This window comes from Cebus imitator, unplaced genomic scaffold (assembly GCF_001604975.1).
Source record: "Cebus imitator isolate Cc_AM_T3 unplaced genomic scaffold, Cebus_imitator-1.0 Scaffold177, whole genome shotgun sequence".
NCBI lineage: Eukaryota > Metazoa > Chordata > Mammalia > Primates > Cebidae > Cebus > Cebus imitator.
Window position 1 is genome coordinate 2,737,747 of NW_016107492.1, and position 18,063 is coordinate 2,755,809.

Genomic DNA, 18,063 nt, shown 5'->3' on the forward strand with positions numbered 1-18,063 from the left:
ATTCATCCGACCATTTGTGTTGGGTACTATGATTACTCATCTCAATCTCAGAACAGGGATGCACCCAAGAAAAACTAATAGGTGGTAAATCTGCCACCCAGAAAGTGTGTCTCTTTACTGTCCTGTTCTGGGTACATACTTCCCTCATCCTCTCCCTTGTTTCCTGTGTTCTTTCCCTTATCTGTGAAGCCCACCCATTTATCTACAAACTACTTGCATTATTTTTATCCTTCATATCCAATTCAAGTGCCACCTATTCAGCACTCTAGCCTCTGATTTCCCTGTTTTTCTGATAGTATAGATCACAAAGTTTGTACAAAATAATCTGTCATCGAAATCCTGAACTTCTATTGTATATTAGTGTTTCAAGCATGTTGGTCTTACCTTTCCAAATATTGGAAAGTTTACCAAGGGTAGAGAACATAGCCCAAACTTTTATAATGTTTACATCAACTAGCCTATTGTTGCTAAGTATAAAACAGACATTTAAGCAGGTACTCCCTAGGAGTCTTCTCTCAGGGTGAACATTCAACTGAAATATTGCCTGCATTTGTGACACGTTTATAGACTTGATTTAACATGTATATGCATTGTTAAGTTTTCATCCTAAACGTGACAGTTCTTTTAAAACTTGGTGCCAAAAATTATGCATATTCCAAGGAGTCATCCGAAATAATCTGCTTCTCCTTACCAATATCTTGGGCATCTTGGTTGCTTTGTCTTGCTCTCATCTGTAGCTGGAACTTATGCTGAGAAGAGCAAAGGTGCAGCAGGTACTGGCATACCTTACTGTTGTCTGTCTGGAAGGCATGTTTTATTCCATCTGATGTATTTTGCAATGTGATTTTCTTTTTCTACAATATTAACCAAGGGTATTCATAATTATAATTAATAAGTAGAGATATTATTTGTATTTCCTGTTACTAGGCACTGGGTATTCTTTGACTTACATCTAATATAAATATAATCATATATAGGCATGCATCACTTAATAAAGATACGTTCTGAGAAATACATCATTAGGTGATTTTGTCACTGTGCAAACATCCTGAAGTGTACTTATACAAACATAGATGAGATGGCTTACTACTACACACCTAGACTATATGGTGTAGCCTACTGCTCCTAGGCTTCAAACCTGTATAGCATGCTACCATACTGAATACTGTAGGCAACTGTTTGTGTAATATGTATCTAAACATAGAAAAGGTATAGTAAAGATACAAATTATAATCTTATGGGACCACCATTGCTTGTGGTCAGTTGCTGACTGAAAAGTCAATATATGGCACATGTATTATTTTAAACAAATGCAAGAAATAAATTAATATTGTTTGCCACTTTCAGAAATTGTAGCCTAAATCTAGATTTTATATATCAGTCATCAACAAAAGAAATGAATTCCTTTGATAAGTTTATTGATATTTTGAATTTATGGTGATGTTTATAAACACCAAAACTATTTGAAAAAGAAATAAGAAACATGTGTTCTACTCTATCGGGTAAAAAAAAATGTTTAACAAAAATTTTTTTATTAATATATAATGATAAGAGCTGCAATTCAGTCAAGTAGAGTCTGTGTGGCATAATGGCTGAGTAGAAGTTGTGGAAAATTAAAGAAAATGTGAGATGGAGAGGTACTGATAACATAACTGTTGGATTGAGAGATAAAACACATTGATATTTAGAGATGGTGATTTGTGCCAAATATTGGGAAAGTAGGGGAATCACAAATCAGTTTTATCTCTCTGATATTTCTTGAAAAATGAATGTCTCTTGTGGAAGAGAGCATACTCAAATTTGTGACCTATATGGTGAGGCTTGCAGGTGATCCATGCCTTAAAAGGCCAGTGTTCAACGTGTCAGGGCTCTAATACTAATGTCGCTGGAGAATCCCTTAAGTCCATTTAGATTATACTCTAGCTCTTGGCTACTGTGCAGATTATTCTACTTCATGTCCCTTGTCTTTACTTCAAATGTGGAAATAGGCATGGAAAAGCCAAATTTAGTGGGCTTATAAAAGTTATAGTAACAAAGTATTACCCAAACTTCAATCATGTAGATGTCATCTTTATAATTTCTGGCCTTGTTTATTTATAAAATTTTCAATTGACTTTTCTTACTTATATAAATTCACTTTAAAGGAACTTTATAACACAACTGTAAATAGAAAACCAGCACCAATTGCCATAAATAGAATCCAGCTATAAAAATATAATAAATGCAATAGAAATAAAACAACATTGTTGAATTCTAGCTAGATATTTTTGCCAATGGGATTAAACTTGTTTTCCTTGTTAGAAACAGAAATCAGTAAGTATTAGAGAGGCACTAAAGACACAGTAGCAACAAACTAGAGTCTTGATTATCAGTAGTATACCCAGTATACCCAGTAACTCTTCAAATACTTGGAGAGCATTTTTTTTTCCCCTAACAAACATAACATTTATCCACTGTCAAGGAATTTGCAAAGAAACTGAACTCCATAGTTGTAAAAATCCCTCACTGATTCAAGCATTAAGATCAGAATCTCCTTAGTTGATCAGTCAAAAGAACTACAGAACAGGTACCTATAATAAAACACCCAAAGGCAGCAAAAATCACACACAAAAAATGCCAAAGATAGGTCAGAGGTTCATATTAATTATGAAAAGTGATAGTATAGATGATTTAATATCTAAGAAAGATGTATAGTTTCGAAGAATATTTGTTTCTCTCCAAGTGTTAATGGATGACTGGATAAGAAATGTGCTTGAGAGAACTCAGTTGTGAGAGATGAGAAGACAAAATGGTAACCTTCCTATCTCCCCAGAGGTTAGTAGAAGAAAAAAGAAGGGTTAAAAAAAACAACAACAGAGTTCTGTGTTGGAGAAAGAACTTCAGGATAAATGAATGCTATTAAATACAGGAATAATTTACATGTGAATGTGATATAGTCTCTATTCTTGCAGATCTTTAAAAATGAACTAATCATGGCTAGTTCTATAGATGGGGGTTAGTGTGGTAGCTTGGCAAATTAGATAGAGCTAAATGGCGTGTGATTATGACTTGCCGCCTTTTCAAAACAGTCTAAACTGGATTTGTACTTAATCTAAGGTTTCTTCAGGCATGGGCTCTGCAGCATTTCCGCTGGGGGAAGGGAAATTAAGCCCAAGTAATTTCCTGGTCCTGACAATCTTGAGAAGATGTGGGTGGTCTGGAGAACACATTATCTGGCAATCTTAGTGATACCTCTGGGTTTCAGAGGAAACCAATCAACTAACCTTTAGGTCTAGAAATGGTCTTGGGGTTGAAGATTATCCAGATCCATCAGGATCTTGGTAACTTTATAAACACTGTTTTGCTGAGACTATACTTAGCCTAAATATGAACTAAAGGTATTAGTAGTTCCTGAATACCATTAGGAAAAGAAACATCTGAACATATTAATATTTTTTATTCATCTCTGAAGTCTGCCAATGGAACTTTAATATTCAGATATCCCAACTAGATCCAAGATCAAAATATGCCTTTATTGTTCACTATCTTCTATAAACATATTATTTTTCAAAAATCACTTTCTAACTTTATAGAAATTGCACACTAAAAATCTAAAACTGCAGAAAGTCCTGAGACTAGTTCATAAAATCCAGTAAGTTTCTGTACCTCTGAGATTCAAATAACAGTTGCTATGAGGTGGGGTCTACTATTGGGCCAGACAAGGTTCACTAGGGTTAAGATAATTATCTATCTTAAAAACATTAGGAAGATTTTTCCATGTGAGAAATTATAACTCTAGAATAAGTTCTGACTTATTCAGAGAATTCAACTTGGTTGTAATTTAACTAAAGTTAATTGAGCATATAACCAGCTAGGAATGTGTAATAATCTTTTAAAAATTACCTGTTAAAAAAACCAGACATAAATAAAACCTCAATAATACTTTCCACAACTACAAAGGAAGAGTCAAATAGTATTAAGATGTGTTAGCTCCACTGAATGGCAGGGTCTAAGGAAAGTCTGTTAATATATTACATTGGAAGTTGGTAATATCATTTGAAAATATAATAAAAGGAGGTTAAATGGACATACAGAAAAAGATATTTTCTTGGTTTCCCTCCATGGAAAGCGAAGGACCAATGTGCGAACTCCATTGTGAACTTCAAACACAAGGACACCTTTAGAACAGACTCCAAGCAATATTCCTGTTTGTGACTTTTTCTCAGGGTGCACTCGGTGAAAATGAACTCCATATTCTGTCAGTCTTTGGCAGACCTGTTGGAATAATACCATACCATAGCAACATACTTCGGTAAATGGTGACACAAAGATAATGAAACTGTATGATATGGTGTGGCTGTGTCCCCACCCAAATCTTATCTTGAATTCCCATGTGTTATGGGAGGGACCCACTGGGACGTAACTGAGTCATGGGGGCAGATCTTTCCTGTGTTGTTCTCTTGATGGTGAATAAGTCTCATAAGATCTGACGGTTTAAAAAAGAGGAGTTTCCCTGTACAAGCTCTCTTCTCTTATCTGCTGTCATGTCAGACATGCCTTTCACCTTCTGCCATGATTGTGAGGCCTCCCCAGCCACATGGAACTATAAGTCCATTAAACTTCTCCCAGGTATGTCTTTATCAGCAGTGTGAAAATATACTAATACAGTAAATTGGTACCAGTAGAGTGGGGCATTGCTGAAAAGATACCTGAAAATGTGGAGGTGACTTTGGAACTGGGTAACAGGCAGAGGCTGGAACAGTTTGGAGGGCTCAGAAGAAGACAGGAAAATGTGGGAAAGTTTGGAACTTCCTAGAGACTAAATGGCTTTGAGGTCCAGGCTGAGGTGGTCTCAGGTGGAGATGAGGAACTTGTTGGGAACTGGAGCAAAGATGACTCTTGTTATTATTATTTTTTTTTTTAGCAAAGAGACTGGCAACATTTTGTCCCTTCCCTAGAGATTTTTGGAACTTTAAACTTGAGAGAGATGATTTAGGGTATGTGGTGGAACAAATTTCTAAATAGCAAAGCATTCAAGGTGTGACTTGGGTGCTTTAAAGGCATTCTATTTTAAAAGAAAAACAGGGCATAAAAGTTTGAAAAATTTGCAGCCTAACAATGTGATAGTAAATAAAAAAAAACAAACAAACCCATTTTCTGAGAATTTCAAGCTGGCTGCAGAAATTTGCATGAATAACAAGGAGCCAAATGTTAATCACCAAGACAATGGGGAAAAGGTCTCCAGGGCATGTCAGAGATCTTTGTGGCAGCCCGTCCCATCACAGGCCTGGAGGTTTAGAAGGAAAAGTTGGTTTTGTGGGCGGGTCCCAGGGTTCCTATGCTGTTTAGAGTCTAGGAACTTGGTACACTGCATCTCAGCTGCTCTGGTGGTGACTAAAAGGGGCCAAGGTACCTCTTGGGCTGTTGCTTCAGAGGGTGGAAGCCCCAAGCCTTGTCAGCTTTCACATGGTGTTGAGCCTGTGGGTTCACAGAATTCAAGAACTGAGATTTGGGAACCTCTGCCTAGATTTTAGAGGCTGTATGGAAATGCCTGGATCCCAGGGAGAAGTTTGCTGCAGGGGTGGGGCCCTCATGGAGAACTTCTGCTAGGGCAGTAGGAAAGGGAAATGTGGGGTTGGAGCCCCCACATAGAGTCCCTATTGGGGCACCACCTAGTGGAGTTGTTAGAAGAAAGCCACTGTCCTCTGGACCCCAGAAAAATACATCCACCAACAGCTTGCACCATGCACCTGGAAAAGCTGCAGATACTCAACAGCAGCCCATAACAGCAGCCAGGAGTGGGGTTATATCCTGCAAAGCCACAAGGCCAGAGCTGCCCAAGACCTTGGGAACCCACCTCTTGCATCAGTGTGACCTAGATGTGAGACATGCAGTCAAAGGAGATCATTTTTAAAGGATGCAACTGAATTTTAAAACTTTTGAGAAAAAGCAAAACAATTTTAGAATCAGTATGAACTTGCCTCTTATATCAAGTCATTCACCAAATTTATTTGTTTCTTCTGTATGATGTATTTTGATTTAGAGTATGGAATTAGATAAAAGCATTGGATTAATAGCTAGATAGATATGGGTTCAAATCATATTTGCCCCACACAATAGCCATTGACTCTGGGAATATTACATTTCCTCTTTGAGCCTCATTTCCCTCTTTTACAAAATGGAAATTAGAATATCACAATTTTAGTCAGCAATAAATGAGATGAGATTATGCACAGTATCAGTTATTGGCACTTGACCTTTTAGATATGTGTCCTCCAACACTTCTTGCTTACTTGAAAAAGATATAAAGCTTATCATTTGTAATCTTGCCCTGCTTACCTTTAAAAATTCTAACTCTGTCTCTTTTTCAGAAGCTCCCACATAGGTACTATGCAATTTGGGTAACTCTTCTTTGATATAGGATAAATCAAGTTTCTCCATCACTCTGGCAGGCAAATAGTGCTCCATTCTAAAATAAGACACTCCATGAACCTAGAAAAAAAGAATGTTTCACAAGCAATCTTTTCCCTTTTATTGGAGTAAACTCTCTTCAATCTTTTTTTTTTTTTTTTTTAAAGAGACGGGGTCTCACTATGTTGCCCAGGCTGGAGTGCAGTGGCTACTCACAGGTGCAATCCCACTACTAATCAGCACAGGAGTTTTTGACCTGCTCTGTTTCTGACCTGGGCTGGTTCACCCCTCCTTAGGTAACCTGGTGGTCCCTCGCTTGTGGGAGGCTGCCATATTGATGCCAAACTTGTTGCAGACACCCGGTCGGCATAGTGCACTACAGCCCAGAATTCCTGGGCTCAAGTGATCCTCCCACCTCAGCCTCCCGAGTAGCTGGAACTACAGGCACGTGCCACTGTGCTGGGCTCTTCCTTCTATCTTAAAGTTCTTGATTTGGCTAAGAGATGAAGTACTTCTATTTCTACCTCTCTCTCTAAGGAATGAGTTTTAGAAGAAATGCATCAGTCTTTCTTTTTTAATCAGTGAGACAAAATGAACTGATTAGCAAGGTTGAGGAGTGTGACATTCAAGGGCCTCGTGTCACTATAGTTTAGTATGAACATTGTGAAGGATGGTGCTCCAATGGCACAGTTTTTAGCCTTGCTTTCTCTTAGATCACTTTTATTTAGAAACATCAGGCTTTAAGTATACTGTCACTTCTCCATACAGTCTGCTCTGCCAGGCTGCCAGCCTATCATGTGGAAGGGAGAAGATCCTTTTAATCTATATTTGACTAATAATTCCTGTGTCTAGTCTCTATAGGTCAGAACTTGGGAGAAGGAGGGGTAAGTGGTAGCCATTTCTAAACTCCAAAACAGGATAACTTTAAATGGGGGAGGGGGGGAGTCACACACTTCACGATATTATATTATCAAAATATATGGAGTACTTGGTCATTTTGAGATACCAAAGAAGCCTCAAAAATCTTCAGATCTAGGCTGCACATGGTGGCTCACAGCTGTAATCCCAGCACTTTGGGAGGCCAAGGCAGGCGGATCGTGAAGTCAAGAGATCGAGATCATCCTGGCCAACATGGTGACATCCTCATCTCTACTAAAAATACAAAAATTAGCTGGGCATGGTGGCGAGTGCCCATAGTCTCAGCTACTCAGGAGGCTGAGCCAGAAGAATTGCTTGAACTTGGGAGGCGGAGGTTGCAGTGAGCCAAGATCATACCTGCACTCCAGCCTGGTGACAGAGTGAGACTCTGTCTCAAAACAAACAAACAAACAAACAAACAAATAAACAAACAAACAAAACCACAACAACTTCAGATTTAAACATCAAATACTTAACTATGTTAAAGGTAAGAACACCAAACAAAAATGTTCCTGGAAAAAAACATAAATCCTACCTCTGGTTGATAATCTCCATACTCAGCCTGGAGAGCCAAGGATGCAAGCAATAAGGAAGTCTCATCATCACAGTGCATCCTTTCCTCCAAAATATCTTTTCGTAGCTGAAGGTAATATTGATGACACGTCAGAGTATGTCTAGAAAAACAAATACACACAGACATCTTGGCTTCTGATTTTGAACACTGGGGTGATTTTTATTACAGGCATGTAAGGTTAGTTTCCATAAATTTATTATTAACCTTATAATTAAGCTTTTAAGGCATAAGGATTAAATAAACTGTGTTGAAGGAAATATTATTTTTATTATAAAGCAGACATTATCATTGATTGGAATAAAGTAATTCAGTATCAGTAAGCTAAATGGTCAAAGGACTGGTGTCCAAAAAGAGCAAAAGAGAAACTCTTGTGTACTCACTGTATTAGACTAACATCATCCATAAAAAATTTAATTCTGAAAAACAAAGTAAAATTAACAGTGGCTTTGGTCTTTTTCTTTGGTTCTTCTTTCCATCCCTCTGGGGCCACTTTGGTTAATTTTAAGTCAGGATCAACAAAGAAATATTCATTATCTAAAACAGAATGAGAAAAATATTCAGATAAAATAAAACAGTATTTTCTTCTGACTTCTGCACTTTTGAGTCAGATTTGCATAAGATAGTATCATATGAGAATATAAATACAAGACTATTAAAAATGTGTCAGGGAACTCTGAGACACTGTATGCAGATGCAAGGCAGTACGACCCACTCTTTTAAGAATGGAGGCTCTAGAGACATACAGTCCTAGATTCAATACCCGGCCACAACATTTACCATCTGTATGACACTGAATATATCATTTTACCTCTCTAGACATCAGTTTTCTTGTCTCTAAGATGAGGATAGTGATAATTCTTGTTTTACAGCATTGTTATAAGGATCAAATGACATAATGAATGAAAATACTTGTTAAAGCACACAGTACATAGTAAACATTAATAAATATTAGCTAAGTGCTTATTATTGAGCTACCAGCTGAAACCTAGGAGGAATGACATGCATCATTTTATGTTTTAATGTCATTAGTTAACTATTATTTACTTTCTTCAAATAAAAGAATTATTCAATACAATCTGATTTGACCAGAATCTATGAGAAATTAGGTATACTATAAGCAGAAATTTGGATGAACTATCTTCATGTAGACGACATTGACTGATTTGTCTAAAAGTGAAATTAGTAAGTGATAGAACATCAGTAGGTACTAACTGACTATTTATTGGATGAGTCTACAGCATAAATTATTCATTTTTAAGGCACAAGAATTCATTAAGCTATATTGAGGAAAATATTTCTTTTAGGGTACAGAGGTCATTATGAGCTTATAGAGTTTTAGGATCCGTTAGCCTGTCAACTGTCATTTATGGTACTTTGTTGTTTAAGTATTCCAAGTTAAATTTTGAGGTAATCAGGAAACTGAAATATTAAAGAGTAATTTATAAATATAATGGTTTATTTAAAAAGAAGATCAATTCCAAAAAGTTTCTTACTGCTATGGCAACTCTTAACTGATAAATAGGAGAGGCTTCTACTGAAGCTGTGTTCTTAGACCACTGTGGTTGTGAACCTCAGGGAGTTAAGGGGATACAATGTTTAAAAGATAAGTGAAGAAACTAATTTTTAGTCATCAATTAACATAAAAAAGACATTTTCTATGTCTTTTTTTTTTTTTTTTTTATAATGTCAATTGACATTAAAAAAAGACACTATGCTTTTAGGATAGTAGGCCAAAGAAGTTGATGTGGAAGTTCAGAAATAGGGTCTTGCTATACATTCAGACCATATTAGGACATTAATTTCTAGAGTACACATGTAGGCCATTATCATATAAAACGGCCCCTAAAATATAATTGAAATCTATTTTTATATAGCCATAGCAGAAAATAAAAAATCTTCACAGTCAGATACGGAAGGTGACCAGCAAACATAGCTATTAAAACAATGAAAGTAGCTGGGAGAAGACAGGGAGTTCCTAACTCACTTATACTAATTAGTTCATTTAGTTACTATTTGTCAAAATGAAGTCAGGCATGATAAGCAGCATAGGAAGTCTGCTTGTTGCTAAGTTTCTACATTGCACTCTGAATATAAAATGTCTTGGTACCTTTGAGGGTAGCTAAAGCAAACAAATGATGTTCTACTAAGCCAATATGTGCCACAACCATATCGAACACATCTTTACATATAGTTTTGGTATCACAGGTCAGTTCCAGTCTCTGCCCATTCAGAAGCATTATGTTTACTTTCCTTCGGATATCCTCGTTCTTCCCTTTCTTAGTCTACAATTGAAAAAATAAGTGGCATTTATTAAAATAAGCATTATAAGAATTTTAACTGGTTTTTAATACTAAATTATCAAAATTATTTTCTAAGAGTGACACAAATTGGTTTTATTACTTACAAGAATAGACCTGGGCAAATCCAAAGATATAAATGGTTCGATTGTCATTTTCACAAACTCAGGGCCAAAGAAATTCTGCAAATCACATAAGCAGAATTAATATATATATTTTTTAACCATTAAATAATGTTACAATAATAAATTACATATGAAACTATAAAATCACATTAGAACTAGGGGATCTAAAACAAATATTGAATCTTTCAGTGAAGACATATACTGGACTTTACCAAGAACAGGAATGGAGTATGCCTTACATTAAGTTTAAACAAAAGCTTTTTCTCATCTTTGTTTTCTACTATTGATGTCAAAAAAAAAAGCCTCACTTTTATACTGTTTTACAGGGTTTTCATTATTTGGCATTCAAATAGACTCAGACTCTCAAAAAAATAGTCTTGAAGTAATAAAGTTATCAAGGTCATATAAAGATTTGGCTTAATATTGCTACTGTATTGTCTTAGAATCTCATTGTCTTAGAAAGTGATATTCAGCCTAAAACATGTCCTAGGCTAGGTGACTAATCCCAGAGCTTTGGGAGGCTGAGGCAGGAAGATTGCTTGAGGCCAGGAGTTTGAGACCAATCTGGGCAACATAGTTAGACCCTGTTTCCACAAATAATAAAAAGTTAGCTGGGCATGGTGGTGCATGCCTATAGCTCAGTTACACGGAAGGCTGAGAGGCCAGAGGATCACTTGAGCCCAGGAGTTACAGGCTGCTTTGAGCTATAATCACACTACTAAACTCCAGCCTCACCAACAGAGTAAGACCCTGTCTCTTAAAAAAAAATTAAAAGCAAACAGACAAAAACCAAAAAAAACTGGTCATAGTTAAAAGACATCTACTTTATGCCTATACATATCCACCTGTATTCACATTCTTGGAACGCTGTGACACTGTACTTTTTGTTTTAAATAGTGGCAACTAGGGATAGTATCAGTCATATAAACTCTGATCCCTATCAATGTCCCCAGCAAGAAAATATCTCAGGAAATAAAGGACCCATGAGATGGGGAACATGGAATGCACACTCTATTTACTGCTTCTCAGTCTACCTTTTCCCTTTTCTCCTCTTGCATATTCTAGGGTTTTGGCCAAGGGAGGACTAGTGCAGGAGACAACTTAAAACAAGTTAGACTCTGGTTGGGAGAAGGGTTGAGAAAAGACTGAAAGATTATGTCTTAATTGGCAAAAGGCAGAACGAAACCAGGGCTACTCTTGACGCCAGAGGCAGGTGGTTTGCATGTATGCGCAGGTGTGTGCTTGAATTAATGGACATTATCAGAGTTTTATTTTTGTTGGTTTCTTATTTCCATTTGATTGTACACCACATTTGATTGCTTGGTGTAGGAATTCTGTTCAATTTAATTGAGTGCATAATATGTGACAGATACCACTTATGTAAAAGTAAAAGTTTAACATTAAGGGTTAACATTCAGTGACCCAACAGGACATATTTTAAGCAAGAATGGAAAGAATGAATATGGCTTGCCATGGGAAACACAGAATGTAATAAAGATCAACTATGGCAACAGGGTATGAACAAGTTTGTACCAAACGAAGAAAAAAATTCTAGAAATTTATGTCTTGGAAAAGAATATTAATTCAATTGTGAAACTGTACCTCTTAGTCCTATTACTCTTTTCAGCCTCAAAAATATAACCTCTAGCTCTTTTCAGAAAAAACACTATGTAGTCCTTTAATGACCAGTATTTCAAATTATCTAATCACTGATACAGCATATCTCTGATGAAGAACTGTTTGGTTTGAAATAGCTAGAAATCGACTGCCTAAAAAACAAAACAGGTTTTTAGTGAAATGACATATAACAGTGGTATGCTATAAAGGTATGATCTATAATTTATGAATTGTGAATGAAACAAAGTCTAGTTTAATTCTCTGAAATTATGGTTTAGGAAAAAGGGGTGTATATGTATGTACCCTTTGTGCAGCTCACTGAATTATTATATTGGAAGCCCACACTATTTTGTATGACATCCTGTCTATTGCTTAGTTTTGATGTAGATATTGGTAATAATAAATTGATGAAACCTTACTGAGTTTCTTCCTTTTAGCTGAAATACATGCAGTTATATTTTATTGGAATCTAAAAACTTTAAAATTGGACAGTGTCTTATAAACTATAACCCACTTCCACATTTTAAAAATCAGCCCAATGAGGAATAAAGAGGTTTTAAAATTTACATAAAGTCACATAACAGCATTATAAGGAATAGAATACATGTCTTCCAATTTGTAGTTCAATGCAATTTTCACCATCCAACAGTTTTTTCTCCTTAGAATACTGTGAAGGAAATTTGAATTCTATTAACTTCAGAGCATATAAATGGGCTTTAAGATAATTCTTTGAAACAAAGAAAAATGGAACTAGAATAGGGTAATATAATTTTGGTACAGAACTAAAAAGAAAAAAATCATTCTAGATTTTACCATGTTTACTAATATTTACTTTGCTTTTGAAGAATTATGTTAAACTAACATTACAAATGAGATATTACTTCACCTTTCAAGTCAGTGATAGTAAGAAAGAATAATATCCAGAATAGGTAAGAATATAAAAAGACAGCCATGACCATAGAAAGCATAAACTGGCACAAACTTTTGGAAGAGTGATTTGACAATATGTATCAAATGTCTTAAACAGTGTCTACCTTTGGCTTGGCTATTCTACTTGGAGAAAGTTATCTGTAATGAGTTAACTACAGGAATGTTCATTAAAGCATCAGTCCTCAATCTTTTTGGCACCAGGAATGGGTTTTGTGGAAGAAAATTTATCCACAGACAGGTAAGAGGGTATGGTTTTGGGATGAAGCTGTTCCACCTCAGATCATCAGGCATTAGATTCTCATAAGGAACATGCAACGCAGTTCACAACAGGGTTCACGCTCCTATGAGAATCTAATGCTGCTGCTGATCTGACAGGAGGTGGAGCTCAGGTGGTAATGCTGACTCCTTGCTCACCTCCTGCTGTGACCAGGCCATGGACCAGTGCTGGCCTGTGGAGGGCGCCTGCCAATAGAGCATTACTTTCAACAGCAAAGTAGAAACATTTAAAATGTACAATAACTGGGAACTGACTAAAGAAATTATAGTACACAGTAAAGTCACATAATATTTTACAGCAGTAACAATAATAGAAGTTGAAAATGTTTAAGATATTTTACATGAGAAAACTGTTCATTTTGATTTTATGTTTATAAAAATATAAAGTCATATGTTGAAAGAAAAATACATCAATTAGAAGAACAGACACATAAAAATATCCACCACAAGATACAAGGTACAGACTTGTTCCTTCCTGTCTTTGGATACTGTAAATATGAGGATATGATATTTGGAGGTAATGGAGTTCTCTTTTAGCTATAAAGTGAATTATTACTAAAATTCTGAGAATCACAGAGCAGCAAGATGAAATGTACTTGATAACATTCTCAGGAAGGTGGAATGCACTTGATAACACTCTTGAACTTTGGAACTTGAACTTTCCATGTCTGATCTTCTCAATATATGGGATAATAGATTTCTTAATATTAAAAAAAAATCCCCTACAATACCAAATAGAGCCAGTTAACTTTAAGGATTATGAATATATTTTTAAATTATATAGTTAGGATACTCTAAATTCATCCATGTTATAGTTAAAATAGTGAAAACAGCTATATGTTTATTTTAATATCAACCAAAAAGATACTTAATTCCAGTGGAAAAAACATGGGATTCAGTTTCATCTTCAGGTAACTTTAGATGGATATGTATAGCAATTTTTAAAAGTACTTTGCCCAAGAGTTCCCTGTGAGAGCAGGTTTAGATGTGTAGTAACCTGAGAATCAACTTACCCTAAGTTTTCTTTGGGTCATGGCCGTTTCAAGGGCAATTTCTCTTAATGGATCCCTGGTGATGTCAAGCATGGACGCTTTGATTGTGTCTCCTGGATATAGGCTCAACCGAGACTGTCTAAGGGCCATTTTGGCTTGCAGCTGCATCAGTTCTTCTTCTTGCCGTTTTAGCATGATCTCTTGATTAATTAAGTTGCCTTCAAAGGGTGTTTCATATTGTCTGCTATACAGAAAAGATGAGATAGGTAAGGATTGGGAGGAAAACAATTGTTTTAAGGCTAATCAAGAAAACTTAAAATTAGTACAGTTGAAGAATTTAAACAAATTTTATTTTCCCATCTCAGAGGAATCTTTGCATTACACAGTATGGTATGAATAAATATATAGGCCAGGCATAGTGGCTCACACCTGTAATCCCAGCACTTTGGGAGGCAGAGGCAGTTGGATCACTTGAGTCCAGGAGTTCGAGACTAGCCCGGGCAACATGGCGAAACCCTGTCTCTACAAAAAAATACAAAATATTAGCTGGCCATGGTGGCAAACACCTGTGGTCTTGGCTACTCAGGAGGCTGAAGCATAGGATTGATTGAGCCTGGGGGTGAGGGGGTTGAGGCTGCAGTGAGCTGGGATTGCATTATTGTACTCCACCCTGGGTGACGAGGAAGGGAGGGGAGGGGAGGGAAGGGGATATATATTTGATCTTTGTCCTCGGTTCCTGACAAAGAGCTTCTAAAACCCTTGAAGTTTCTTGAGTGTTAGGAGCCTCTTTTGTTCCAATAACGAAACTCTGATCATACTACCTATATAAAACAGAATTTGGACATTACTCCTTGTTCTTCCTATCCCTTAAGTAGCTTCAATTTTCTTCAAGGCACCATGATTATATGGCAGTATATTATTTACTTACTTTTTCATGGTTTATTAGTTATCTCTTATTTCCCTCAAGGGACTTTCTCTGTTGTTTACAACTCTAATATCTAAAAGCACCTAGTACATGGTAGGTACTCAATGATTACTTGTAGAGTCAACAACTGAACATATTTTTATGGCTCATTCTCACTTAAGGGGAAGGTCCAAGATAATAATAAGACCTTGAATCTACACATTTAAATTCAAATCTGTTATTTTCATAAAATATTACAACCTTCTATCTAAAATTATTTTACATCAGAGCTACTAAAAGGCAGCAAAAGTAATTATCATTGTTATCTCTCCAACTGTGATACCTAGCCAAAGCTTCTATAAAAACTGAAAAGTTTGAGACAAAAATCAAACACAAAAACAGCTCCGACTGTTTGGAGTCAGAAACAAAGGTTACCTCAACAAGCAGAGGCACAGAAGCAGCGGGAATGTACTATGTTTAAACTATACTTCAAAAGCTAATACATAAAAAGGCTTACAGATTCTCTTTGGAAACGGCTTTGAATGCCCTTTTTGGTCCCTGAAAGACACTTTTGATAGCTCAGAATAAAAAAAATTACTCATTCTGCTGCATCTGACTCATAATTTCCTGTTAATCTCCTCCCCCCACCCCACTATGATACAAAGCAATAGTACTCTCTGGATCTGTGTTGCCATTTTATTCTAGCTAAAGGAAATGCAGCTTTTTGTAAAGAAGCATGCAACATGTACAAATACAGCACTATTTATAGATTTTATGAATATCTGACCTAAAGGAGAAAACGGGACTCTTGATTACGTACCAGCATGTTAAAGATATTATCAGAGGGTTCTGCAAGTGAATAAGGAATGTAGACAGTATTTTAAGTTAATGTGTAGTTAACTGGAAAGAAAGTAGATGGAACTAGTTAAAAGAAATAGAGTTTCTTAACAGAAGACAATACATACATATAACTAACAACCTGCCTTTTGAAATATTTTTCTTTCGCCTAAACCTATTTCTCATTCAGATGCTATCAACACCACATGGGCTTTTTGTCCCCATGAAGTATGAAAAAAAGATAGTTTGTCCCTTACATAAGGCTTTGACAAATATGGAGGACTTAATAGATCCTTAAGTAAAATCTTGAAACAATTAAAAGTAAGATTCTCTCATAATCTAGACACTTTTGAGGATCCTTATCAAGAAAATTAACATAAGGCTCCCAAAATGATTTAATTTTGCTTGAATATGTTTTAAAATAAAAAAAACCAAGTTGGCTGTAAATCAATTGTTAATACATATCCTAATTTCTTCCGGTTGTTAGCTCTATTTCTATTGTTTATATTGAAAGCAAGAGTTTTCAATTGGCTAAAGGAGGGCATAATCTTAACTATTCATAGGTTTTGAATTAGATACATAGAGAAATATCACTTCTAAAAAACATTCTCCCACAATTTATCACTGAGCTTAGTGCAACTCAGTATTGGCTTCTTATTGCTGTTCATCCCCACATGCTTTTGCTTTGTTAGAAAAATAGAGTAAACAGACAACCTACAAAATGGGAGAACATATTTGCAAGCTATGCATCTGACAAAGGTCTAATAGCTAGCATTCATGGGGAACTTAAATTTACAAAAGAACAACAAATAACCCAATTAAAAAGTGGGCAAAGCACATTAAAAAGCCACCCTCAAAAGAAGACATACATGCAGTCTACAAGCATTTGAAAAAAAGCTTCATATCACTGATCATTATAGAAATGCAAATCAGAACCACAAGGAGATACCTCCTCACACCAGTTAGAATGGCTATTATTAAAAAGTCAAAAAAAACCCAGATGCTGGTGAGGTTGCAGAGAAAAGGGAATATTTATATACTGTTGGTGGTATTGCAAATTAGTTCAATCATTGTGGAAAATGGTATGGAGATTCCTCAAAGAGCTAAAAGCAGAACTACCATTAGACCTAGCGATCCCATTACTGGGTATATACCCAGAGGAATATAAATCATTCTACCATAAAGACACATACACACGACGTTAGCTGCAGCACTATTTACAATAGCAAAGACATGGAATCAACCTAAATGTTCATGAATGACAGATTGTATAAAGAGAATGTGGTACATATACATGATGGAATACTACACAGCCATAAAAAAAGAACAAGATCATGTCTTTTGCAGGAACATGGATAGAGCTGGAGGCTATTATCACTAGCAAACTAATGCAGGAACGGAAAACCAAATACCACATGTTCTCACTTATAAGTGGGAGCTAAATGATAAAAACTTCTGAACACAAAGAAGGAAACAACAGATACTGGGGTCTACTAGAGTAGGGAGAAGGGGAGGAGGAAGAGAAGCAGAAAAGATAACTGTTGGGTACTGGGCTTAATATCTGGTTGACAAAATAGTGTGTACACAAATCTCTGTAACACGTGTTTATATAATAAACCTTCATATTTACCCCCAAATCGAAAATAAAAGTTAAAAAATAAAAATAAAAAGAAGAATACTATGTAACATGAAGCACAGATCTTTGTCTCCCACCTCTTTGCTCAAAATTTTCAAAATGGGGTCATCACAAGGACACACTAATATAAAATACTATTACGCAAATATAGATTGCTTTAGGTAAATGAATACTTGCTAAAGTTTTCCTCAAAGAAAAAAATTATAGACTATTTTTAAAAGTCTAAGAAATAAAATAAACAACTTTAATTAAAAGCAAACCATTTGGCCAGGTGCAGTGGCTCATGCCTGTAATTCTAGCACTTTGGGAGGCCGAGGTGGGTGGATAACTTGAGGTCAGGAGTTCAAGACCAGCCTGGCCAAAATGGTGAAACCCCATCTCTACTAAAAATACAAAAATTAGCCAGGCATGGTGGCAGGTGCCTGTAATCTCCGCTACTTGGGAGGCTGAGGAAGGAAAATTGCTTGAACCAGGGAGACAGAGGTTGCAGTGCGCCAAGATAGCGCCACTGCATTACAGTTTGGGCAGTGAAAGAGACTCTGCCTCAAAAAAAAAAAAAAAAAAAAA

General features: G+C 36.1%; 1 protein-coding gene across 8 annotated transcripts in view; it reads right to left on the reverse strand.

Annotated features, from left to right (window-relative positions):
• PTPN13 (protein tyrosine phosphatase non-receptor type 13) overlaps window positions 1-18,063 on the reverse strand; it is a 210,411-nt gene that overhangs the window by 73,753 nt on the left and 118,595 nt on the right. For all 8 annotated transcript variants that reach the window (XM_017545145.2, XM_017545146.2, XM_017545144.2 and 5 more), the window contains 8 exons: window positions 14,141-14,363; window positions 10,287-10,361; window positions 9,990-10,164; window positions 8,263-8,416; window positions 7,844-7,982; window positions 6,319-6,471; window positions 4,072-4,254; window positions 692-854 (listed from right to left, as the gene is read on the reverse strand). In XM_017545145.2, the coding sequence (XP_017400634.1) occupies window positions 692-854; window positions 4,072-4,254; window positions 6,319-6,471; window positions 7,844-7,982; window positions 8,263-8,416; window positions 9,990-10,164; window positions 10,287-10,361; window positions 14,141-14,363 (1,265 nt within the window). The remainder of the gene's footprint in view (window positions 1-691; window positions 855-4,071; window positions 4,255-6,318; window positions 6,472-7,843; window positions 7,983-8,262; window positions 8,417-9,989; window positions 10,165-10,286; window positions 10,362-14,140; window positions 14,364-18,063) is intronic.